Here is an 11,422-nt window from a genome sequence, read left to right on the forward strand (position 1 = left end):
GTGATGGAATGCTATGCATCATGAAAACAGTCATTTCTATCCTAATTCCACAACGATACATTGGCACTCCTCCTAGCTCTGATGTGTAATTATTTCTTTGGACCCCGTCCATCCTGCCACTGGACATTTGAATCCATATTGTTGATGGGACAATAAGAGGCTACAGCCCCATCGTTCATTCTATTCAGGCCTGTCCCTCTCTCATGCCAATTTCCTATTCTTTCTGGGCGGCTGCATCTGAATAGCCGTAGCCCAGTTAATCATAGGACGGTTGGGTCTTCCAGCGTGACCTCTGTATGAATGGCCCTGTAATTCAGCAGTTTCACACCAAGTGAAGATCCTCAAACAATAGGCCCTAATTAAAGCAGGCTTGGGTCCCTTTCACCAGGTGCGTGGGCCTGTGTACTCCCCCACTTATTGAATTAGAGCTCTACCCCACTCTGCATTCCCCCCCGACCCCCCTGCTGGATGGAGCTCTGCCTGAGTCTTAAAGGACTATGGAACAGAATTTAGGAATTGGTTTGTGCAATGTTTTTGTATAACATTGTATAAGGAGAAGGGACCTAATGGACCTCAAAAGCTTGCACCTTCATTAGCTTCGGATAGCCAATAAAGTGTGGCACTCAAAACTCCAAACTTTCTGCATAAAGTTTCAGGAACTCATCAGAAATGAACACATCTAAAAGCTGACTCCAGTCAACATTAAAAATTAGAATACATCTCCAGCAAAGACTTGTTCCGGTTTTGGATAGTTAGTCTTTACTGATCTTTGTAGTCCCATTGGGGAGATGTCTGGTGTCACCAGGACAGGAAGTGAGAAAAAAAATATCACAGATTGCTTTGCACTACTTAAAGTATTTTTATTGCTAAGCTAAACCCTACCAGCTTTTTAGTGGTGTGTCCCCATTGGAAAATGTTCCTTACTTCCAGTCGGGGTGTCAGAAAGTAGACTGTTGGCAGCAATATAAATGACAGATGTTCTAATCCTTTCACCAAAAAAGTTTCTGTGGAAATAAAGAATACCATGCTGATGTGATTTATCCTGATCCCACCCAGTTTGGTTTTACCTTTCCCTAATGTGTTTTCAACTCTTCGTACTTGGATCACATAGAAACAGCCAACATGTTTCGGGGGAAAACACTACTCCCCCTTTATCAGGGTTAACTTTAGACTAATACAGGTAGCATTGGTTTTGATCTCTTGTCAGTTATATTCAGTCTGCCCTTCTGTTGTCTTGTACCAGTCTTGCCACTCCCTGTTCTGCCCTAATATTGACTAGTCGCTGACGGCCACAATTCACACGTTCAGACCCAGATTTTCAGCTGACCGTCCAGTCTTTAAACATTTAAGGAAAGGTAGAGGACAGTCACAAATTTGTAGAATGTCCTAATAAACATTAACTTAGAAGGAGGTTAAACAAAACCGGACTGAAGGAAGAATTTTCTTTCAAACCGAAGGTGATGTTGTGGGAAGTATAAAAAGTGACGTCTTGCCCACTAAGCAAACAGAAAAGACTAAAATAACTCGAAGAGCATAAAAAAAAAAAAAGCTGCAAAACAGCAAATAAACATTGACCATCTTTTTTTATGCGAGTATGTAGTACAAACATAGTAAATATGTGCTTTGCTTTACATATTCACTTCTCCTCCTCTGCAAGCCATAGCAGTCGAAGACACAAAAAGAGCCCAGTTGTCGGTTTTAGTAAATCTGGTGATTAGGATTTTCAACAGTGACAGAAAATTGTTACTGTGGGGATCGTAACAGTTCTGCCGCTGGAAGCTACAAAAACCATTTTAAGTCAGAGTTCTTCTCTTCATCAAATCTTTTCAGAATGCTGAGAGATCCTGGATGAAATACAGGCACCAACAGCTGGCACTAAGAGACCGTTCCGCCGTGCCAAATGCTGAGGATGGAGAAATCCCAAGAGAGGCCAGGACTCTCTGTTGGTGTGAAAATCAGAATAGGAGCAGGAAGTCCAGAAATTGTTCTCACCGTTCATTATAACAAAACCGGAAAGAATTGAAGAATTTTACACTCCCGGGAATGTGTCTGCTTGCTCAGCTGTACCTGTATTATATTGTATGGTAACTAGTACGCCAGGTGATGCAATATACACTTACTAAAGCCTGTTTATACAAAGTGGAGGAGAGAGAAATATCTGAGCTGTTCAGCCAATTAGAACCCAGCTGTCATTTTCACAGCGAGACTGAAAACAAATGCTGAAATGTGACTGGTCATTACAGGCAGCACCACAGGGAAAACTTCTCTACCCTACTTTCCAAAATCACTTTAATGTAAGACCCTGATCATTTACAAAGACTCTCCTTCCTTTTCTTACGCATCCTGACACAGTCCCACAGTGCATTCGTTCACTGTCAAGAGTGCACAGACTTGGGGACAGTTAATAGGCAAGCTGTGCTATAATATAAAAAGGGAAATGGTGTTCACGTGATTTTTACTTTTGTTTATATATTACAGACGTTTATACAGCATTGGCAATGTATGCAGCACTTTTTTACATACTATTCAGGGCCACTTCACACCAATTGCAGTGCATTCCACAGCAGTAGCTGCTGAAACGCACAGCAATCGCACACTAAACTCCCCCCTTCATTATCGGGCGGGAGGGGGCTTGGCGGTGCATTGAAGTCAATAGCACTGCAGCCACAACCCCACCCGCAATGCGATGGGACACGTGGCAAAACATTGCATGCTTCCAGGCCATTTCGAATGCGAAAAGATAAGAGAATGCAGCACTTTTTTTGCATTCACACTGGACCGGAACGCAGGCAATGTTTTGCCAAGCGCCCGATCGCACTGCCGGCGGAGGGTGTGGCTGCGGTGCCATTGACTTCAATGCACACGCCCCCTCCCACCACAGAACGAAGGAGGGAGTTTAGTGTGTGATTGCTGTGCCTTCCAGCAGCTACCGCTCTGGAACGCACCGCAATTGGTGTGAAGTGGCCCTCATTCATATTAGCGCTTGCCCTCAAGGAGCTTGCAATCTAAGGTCCCTATTACTCACACATAGGAGAACCAAATAATCTGTCAGTATAGTATATCTTAGGCGTGTGGGAGGAAGCACAGGGAGAGCATGCAAACTCCATGCAGATAGTGTCCTAAAAAGCATTTAGACCACAGTGCTGCAAGGTGGAAGTGCTCACCACTGAGCCACAGTGATGCCTTGTAAAAGCAGAGACAGAAAACATAATAGCCCATTGATATACTCACAATATCCGCAGCTTCTGCAACCCTTTAAACGCACCCTCAGCAATGAGATTGATGGAGTTATGGCCGAGACGCAGGACGGTCAGAGAACCCAGATCGGCCAGGCTCCCTTCATCCAATCGTGTGAGGTTATTGTGAGACAGGACGCTGCAGAGACAAAGACCAAACAATGTGTTAACTCAATGGTCAGCAGATTAAATGGACAACAGAGACAACTGACTGTGACTTGACCTTTCTCTATATGTCCTATATCAGGGAATGGAGGAATCTGTAGCAGTGACTGTTGGACTCTTTTCCGGCTCGTGGTCACACACTAAATTACAACACAAGACTTTTGTCTTCAACTCTTTGCTGCAACAAAACAGGGCGAATGCGAGAAGCCACACACCACATGGAATGAGAAATGAGGCCTGCAGTGCATGCTCCATAATCTGATGAGATAGAGGGAACATATTTGGAGGGCCCTTGGGGGGAAAAAAGAGAGTGAGCATCACCAGAGTAGCGTTGGCCACTGTTCGGACTATGGCACACTAGTGATCCTGGCGCTGCTGGCAACTTGAGTGTCTACGTCGCTGCTCCCTCACTGGTCAAAATGCAGCAGAATCCTTTTCCCATGTTACCTTAAGGAGCGTTAAGTAGGGCACATAGGATACGGTTCCTGCTGTCGGCACGCTTCCACCCAACATCAGCAGGAGCAGCAGGTTGGTGAATCAGGCAATCAGCTGCTAGCTCCATTCCCGTATTTTGAGAACTGCTGGTGGCCGCAGTCAGAATACAATGCAAACAGTGGGGGATTCATCCATGAACTATTTTTTTTTCGTTCAACCTGCGGGTTGATCAAAAAAAAAAACTAGACACGTGCATACCCGACTTAATTAGCCCTTTTGGTCCTTATCTTGAGACTGCAGAATAATTACGGTGTTATGTTGTAGGGATAGGAGAGTGGATGGGTTTGAGTACTTTAGCAAAAGACATCTAGGCATGGCTGACACCACTCGGACCACTAAAATGCTGTGCACTGTCGGTCGACAATAGGAAATTAGAAGCCTCAATGTACATGGTGCGTACAAAACCTAAGAGGATAAAGCATGTAGTCTTTTTAGAGGGGGCCCAATCTCTACCATCAATTACAGCTCCTAATGGCGGTAGCTCTCTGTCGGTTTTTTTTCTCCGCCGCGTTAAAGTGATGGGAAATAAAAGCAGAAAAACGATCGTCTGTTTCTGCTGGTGGCAGATGTTCCGCCTGCGTTGTATCAAAGTGAACTTTTTCTTGTTTTTATGGAATCTTGGGTTACTTTCTCAGAAATCCGTTTATCTCTTGGCTAAATTCTTTAATAGTAAAGCGTAGACGTTATTTTGGCCGCGCGCCAGTATGCGAGTTAGCTCACATCATTAATCTTGGCTGAATATATGTGTATAGAAGTTAAAAATAAAAAGAAAGAAAAAAAAAAATATATATATTCCCCCCCCCCCTTTTAGAGGGGGAAATATATATATATGGAGCTGTAATTGATGGTAGATGGTAGAATTGATATATATATATATTAGGAGCTGTAATTGATGGTAGAGATTGGGCCGCGTCGTTGTAAACCGTGTCGAGCATGGTGTGCGTTTTCCCGAGTCAGTAAATTATTTTGTACGGCGAGCCGTTTTGCTAGAAGTTACACCACCCTTCACATCCATGCAGGACGGAGGATAAATATTATTTTGTGGTTTACCTAAACGACCCTCTGACCGTGTAACGTTAACAGAGCGGGGAAGTATTAACGGGAAACGGTCGTTAAATACACAATGCTGCTGTATGAGACTGGATTAAGAGAAATATTTTATGTGCATTAGTACTCAAGGTGGGGGTGGGGGGGATTAGTGCGCTGACCCCCCTGTGTAACCGGACCCTTTAAAAGCATCGCTATGTATTTCAGTCTTTCTTCAGGTTTATCTTTTAAAAGGAATTTATATTGTTTTTAGGATTTGATAGATAAAATAAATATGAATGTGGCAGGTTAATGAGATAAATCTGTTAAAGAAAAAAAAGTTATTTCAGTAATAATTTGCAAAGGGTTTGAGTGACGCGGTGGGCTTCCTTGCTGTGTGAACCTGCTGCGGTTAGACATGCTAGCCAAAAGCTTAAAGTTGATAAAAAACCCCGTCTGGGGCTTTTAGTTTGCCATTTCCCCCATATAATACTGTTTTAACCTATTTTGCATCTCGGTGCTGCTGATCATCTCTGGCCCCTTTCAGTCACTTCCTGTCTACATGCATTCACTCCGTCAGCTGCACAGCATTGCTCTGGACTGGTTTCCTGATAGTGACAATGGTGGAGCATGCCTGTGCAATGTGTCGGCATGGCTGCCTGCAGGCTACACAGGAGGAGTGTTCAGTTCCTTAGCGCCGAGTAGCTGTTCTGCAGCACTTCAGTTCGCTGCAGCAGCTCCACTGAACGCTTTGGCTGCACAGTGCTAAGCAAAATGGCGGAAGATAATATTTTTGACTAACAAATACAATTTTCCAATGATTATTTGGTGTGCTCATCCACCAAAACGTTAAATGAAGTTTAAAAACACCTAATTGATTCCCTCCATCGGGGTTCAGGAAATTTTCTCCAGCGCTGCCAGGTGTGCCCACAGTTAAAATGGCCGCTGCTGCTCTGTCCATACCTTCTCCGTCACACTCAGTGCTCTACGCACACTCATTTCCGCTGCTAGTGCAGAGTTAGCAGTGCTGAGCGCTGACTTGCAGCACAGCGTTCAGCAGTGGTTTGCTAACTCTGCACTCGCAGCGGCTGAGCAACTGATCACGGCTCAGGGATGCATGTCAAAAGGGTGAAAACACAGAAGCACAACTGGGAAACAGGAACAGAGTGTTGTCACCCAATAACAGGAAGTGTTAAATAAATACAACTTTCACTGCAGGATCACCTGGCATTATTTTATTTAACGCTGCCCATTTCAAAAGACTAAAAACAAAATTTGAAGTGACATGAACATATTAACCAGTTGACATCCGCGGTGTTAAACCCCCTTCCCATCCAGGCCATTTTTCAGTATTCAGCGCTAATGAGATTTAAAGGGTAACTCCTGCTTATGTGATTGGCTGACTGATTTTCCCAGAAGTCAGCAGAAGTAAGATACAAGTATAATTTCTGGCATCCCTGGCAATAAGAATTAAATTTTTGGGTTCAATTGCTACTAAAGGGATGCAGACACTGCACTTTTCCTCATTAGACCACAGAAAATCCACTAGTCGATTATAATGGAACCAGACTCTCCCATTCAGGGACCAGTGTGGAAAGGACATGCTGCAGCAAACAGCTTTTTCTACAGAACAGAAACAGGTGGGAAAAAGTTTAATAAAATTCTTGCAATGTACACAGATCACCGAGAGGGTATTTATTTCTCAACAAAAGTGAAATTGCTCTTTAAAAAGGAGAACTATGAGGCGAGTGGATTTCCACTCATCCTCATAGTTAGAGCCGATGTGTGACATTGAAACTGTCACATGTCGGCTCTATAGCTTAGGAAGTGAGTGAACACATACCGTCGCTCGCTGACTTCCCGACCGTCTCCCTGCGTTGAGCGATAACTGTAGTCACCGCTACCCGCAGGGATTCTCCCTCCCCTCTCCGATCCTCCAGCGCTGAATGGAGGGATGAAAAGGGGAGGGGGCAGGCACATCTGGCTCTGCCTCTAGATAGGCAGAACCCGTTGTCAATCAGCCAGCTGGGTGGATCTCGACAGTATTGTCAGGATACGTCCCGGCTGCGGCACTCTCAGCATATAGCAGGCAAAAGCTTGCTATATACTGAGCTTTGGGTCACAGGAGGACGTTAGTACATGTCCTCCCATGGTCCTAAAGAGAACTATGGGATAAAAAGGTTACCCCATACTTCTCTTTTAATGGTTGGTTTTAAGCTCTAAACTGAAGCTGTATTTTTAAGCATCTAAAAGTCATACGTTTATCCAAGGACAGACACTGCAAGATGCCTGCTTTTATCTTTATAAGCCAGAAAACCCTCCTCTATGTACCTCTCTGATTTAGTTTCACTGTTATTGGGTCATGGCTTCAATGAATGTGTTTCAAGCTTCTGATTGGCATTAATTGCAAAGTTCTAGGAGGCATCTATTGACTGAAGCAGAAAATTCAGCCATCTGTAGTAGAGATCAAAGGCAAAGTTTGATAACTACTGCACTCCCCTTACGTAGCATGACAATGACGGGCTGTGCTCCGTTTCAGCTAAGCTACTGATCACGGGCCTAAACTCTCCATAAATTCCTTCGGAGATCACAGAAATGCCTCATCATCTGTCTTCTCGCTGCTTCTTCATAGGGATATAGAGTGAATGAGTCAACGGCAATGGTAACTGAACTGGGGCAGCAGACGGTGCTAAAAGGGTAAGGACACGGACTCTCCCCAAAATGGATTAAAGTTAAAGTTCCCCTTTAACGCAGGTAGTACTCACAGCTCTTGAAGTTTCTGGCAGAAGCTCCATCCACCTGAGCTGATCTTGGAGATGGAGTTGTTGCTGAGGTAAAGCTGCTGCAGGGACCGCAGTCCATACAGAGAGCCGCTGTTTACTTCTGTCAAGCTGTTATATTCCAGATGTCTGCAGAGACAGGCAGCAGGGAGGGAGGAAGAAAGACGGATCTATAGGTTAAAATGTGGCCTTCAGCTGCAGTACATACATCCATCATACAAATATTCCCTGCAGATGAAAACAACAGTGTCACTGTTTACCTAACATTTACTCAGCTGGGGATGTTCAGCTAAAGGAATAGAGACCCGTACCTTGACCTGTGCGATGCACGCAAACAGAGCAACACTTGCCCACAATGCAACTGGAAGAGATCAAAATGGCAAAACAGGAGATTGAAATTGTAAAGTGGACCTAAACCAAAGTTAGCATCCCCGTTCTGCAACTTCTAAAAACAAACAAACAAATTCTCTAGTACCTGTCCTGCCAAAAAAAAACACTGCCTGGGGATCCCTCCCTGAGTCACAGGACTAGATTCTTAGGCACTGGTCGAATGATCTCAGCTGAGAGAAAAATAAAGCTCATCTCTTGGAATGATCTTAAAACGTACATCGGTCCAGCCTGGTTACATCTAATTCTTCATCTCTCACATCCAGAGGGCGGCTGTGGATGCCATAAATACACTGCAGTAACCTGTGCCATGTACAGTCAGCACTGGTCTCCTCCAGGCGGTAAGAAAAAAAAGTTCAAACTGAACTCCAGAAATGAACATAAAATGTACATTGGTCCAGCCTTGTTGCATCTATGTCTTCATATCTAACATCAAGAGGGCGGCTGGGGATGCAGAAATTCACTGTAGTAGCCTACGCTACGTAGAGTCAGCGCTGGTCTCTTCTGGGTGCTAAGTGGAAAAGTTCAAACTGAAGGAGTTAATTTAAAACGTACACTAGTTCGGCTTGGTTACATCTAATCCCTCTCTCACACCTGGAGGGTGGCTGGGGATGCAGAAAATCACTGTAGTAGCCTGCGCTACAAACAGTTAGCGTTGATCTCTTCCGGGTGCTAAGAGGAAAAGTTCATGCTGAACATTGCCCCTGCTTGGTTACATCTAAATGTTCATCTCTCACATCCGCAATGTAGCTGGGGATGCAGAAATACACAGCAGTAGCCTGCGCCATGTACATTTAGCGCTGGTCTCTTCCGGGCGCTGCTTGAGTGGCTTGCCGTCTGTATACTGAACACAGTGGGTTGCTCACTTGAAACCTCCGCCTTTCAGAGAATGTCTTGTATTTTCTCTTTAATGGATAAAAGGTGTTCTCTGATTGAAAGCGGCAGAGGGAAGGGGCAGATGATGTCACAAACTCTGCCCAATCCAATTAAATAATGCCTTGTATATGGGTTCAGTCTACAACATGGCTGCTTCTTTGCATCGAATATAAAAGCAATATAAATCTGCTACAAGTAAACAAATATTTACTGTGACCTGTTTATTGCAGATTACAGGAATACAGATATTTACATATCGATACTTACAAGACCTGCATCCTCGCCAGGCCCCAGAAGGCTCCATCCGTCAGTTTACTGATGTTGTTCCGCTGCAACTTTAAAACCTCCAAGTTGTCCAAGCCCTGGAACGTGAGCCCCTCAATTAGCCGAATCCGATTTCGATTCAGCTCCCTACAAAACAGAGAGATGTCACGGAACGTTGTTACACTGTAACCTGTTGGCTGCTAGTCAGCCCGCGCTGTGCAACAGACACAAGAGGCCACAAAGCTCGGGATAAAGGATAACAGATCCTATCGCTCTCTCCCCCCATCTACACCTCCACAGGGACTTGAAGACCTGCTAGGATGAGAGACCTTACAGAGAAGCACCAGAGAGATCTGAAGGCTTGTATTGTTCCCCGGCCCGGCCTGTTTAAACTTAACGAAAACCGATACTTAGCTAGAAAAGGAACTCCGGCTGTACTGCTCTCAGACTAATAAAAAGTCCCACATTTTCTAGCCCAATATCACTAATTATCATTATTAATTAACCTCATCACGTACCTTACAATGTGGCTGTACAATCTCCTTTAGATCTACAACTATGCAGTGCAAAGGCCTGCCTGGCTGGATACAAATTGATTGGGTAGATTAGGTAGGTCCTTGTATTACATACTTTTGGTCAATCTAAATTTGATTGTACAGAGACTGTATAGTCAAATGGTGTATGGTGACCCTTAGAGACAATCTGTAAAATATTGACAAGAACTTTTCATGGGGTGTTTTTGGCCCCACAGACTTTAAAGAAAGCTCCAGAAAAACCACACGCAATGCATGTTTTTGCGAGATTTCGCGCCCAACAACCATTTCCGGTTTCTAGTAACCAGCTTTCCATTGACTAAAACAAAAATTCTCAAGCCTGAACAGTATGCAAAAAAAAGCTTCAAAATTGCCTGAAAATGCTCAGGTGTGAAGTTGCAAATTGCCTAAAATAAAAACAGCAGAAAAAAAAGATTAAAATTAAGTAATTTTCAGATAACTACGCCCGTTTAAAAGTGGCCTACAACACCTGCATTTGTTTAAACAGTGGTTTAAATCCTTGGTTCTCAACTTGTGGGTCACAACCTCATATTCGGTGGGTCACCACATGCCTTCCACTTTTCTAGGTGAGAGGCTCCTCAGCCTCCCCCTGGCGCACCATCGTCAGTTCTCACGCCGAGCAGCCATTCAAAGTATGCTGCCCGGCCCTCGTGTCAGCTTGCAGTGGGGTGGGCTGAAAGTATGGCCATAAGGGAGCTCCATCCATACATGCATTGCTTACAGCTTCCACATGTGTCTTGTACAGGTGCCTGGACTGGAGTGACATCACATTTTGGCTCCCTACACCCACTCAAGGCACGGAAGGGAGCTGTACAAGCAATGCAAATATGGATGGAGCTCCATCACAGCACAGCAGCACATGCTGGACCCCAGGCTGGGGATCCACTACAGTTCTCGTTAGGTAGGGAGACTGGGTGGATCTTAAAAAAATATATAATTTAAAGACAAATGTGGGTCCTGAGGTTACACTGGTTGAGAACCACTGGTTTAAATCGCTTGCACCTGTTTAAAAAGTGGTCTACATCACATAATTAGGCATCAGATCACCGTGTTGATTTTGCCACATCCAAGTGCATCACACTTGCGACAAATGTGTGAAAACAAGCAGACATTCGCAAAACTGTGAATGGTTCCCATGGTAGGGCGTTTAGAAGGAGCGAAACTGCCTTCATAAACTATTAAAAAAAAATTAAACTATAGCATTGCAGCCATTGGCTTTCATAAGTTCTTTATAGCTAAAACTTCATGACCGAGACATAAAAAGCGACCGATACCTTGTAACATTTCCCGTTAACACTCGCATGTGTGGTCTGAAAGATGATCCCACCTTTAGATTTCAACCGAGGGGTCTGATTAAACTACCGATCATCGTCTGCGAGGCTATTTAACGCCTACGGCCCCCGTACGCCTAAAAGTCTAACTACTTCTCACTTTATAGGGTAAAGTCGGCCTCTAATCTCTAAACAGACCATTTATCTGAGGGGATCCAATATAGGTTTTATGAGGTGTTGTTTTTGGATTAATGAATCCAGGGCATTGGTGGAACTGGCAGAGCAGGCCTGCTAATCCCAGGAGGTGCTGTATCTGCTCGGGAGAGACTTGCATTGAGCTTTAATTAAGTGCTCCCAACCCAACCAAC

The 11,422-nt window shown here is 44.3% G+C and overlaps 1 protein-coding gene across 1 annotated transcript in view; it reads right to left on the reverse strand.

Moving 5' to 3' along the window:
- The window catches only part of LRIG1 (leucine rich repeats and immunoglobulin like domains 1), a 97,604-nt gene that overhangs the window by 17,033 nt on the left and 69,149 nt on the right, over positions 1 to 11,422 (reverse strand). Inside the window, exons 6-8 of the mRNA XM_018554488.1 lie at positions 9,233 to 9,376; positions 7,688 to 7,831; positions 3,232 to 3,375 (exon numbers count right to left, since the gene is read on the reverse strand). Coding sequence (XP_018409990.1) covers positions 3,232 to 3,375; positions 7,688 to 7,831; positions 9,233 to 9,376 — 432 coding nt within the window. The remainder of the gene's footprint in view (positions 1 to 3,231; positions 3,376 to 7,687; positions 7,832 to 9,232; positions 9,377 to 11,422) is intronic.

Source organism: Nanorana parkeri, unplaced genomic scaffold (genome assembly GCF_000935625.1).
Source record: "Nanorana parkeri isolate BGI_ZX_2015 unplaced genomic scaffold, ASM93562v1 scaffold9, whole genome shotgun sequence".
NCBI lineage: Eukaryota > Metazoa > Chordata > Amphibia > Anura > Dicroglossidae > Nanorana > Nanorana parkeri.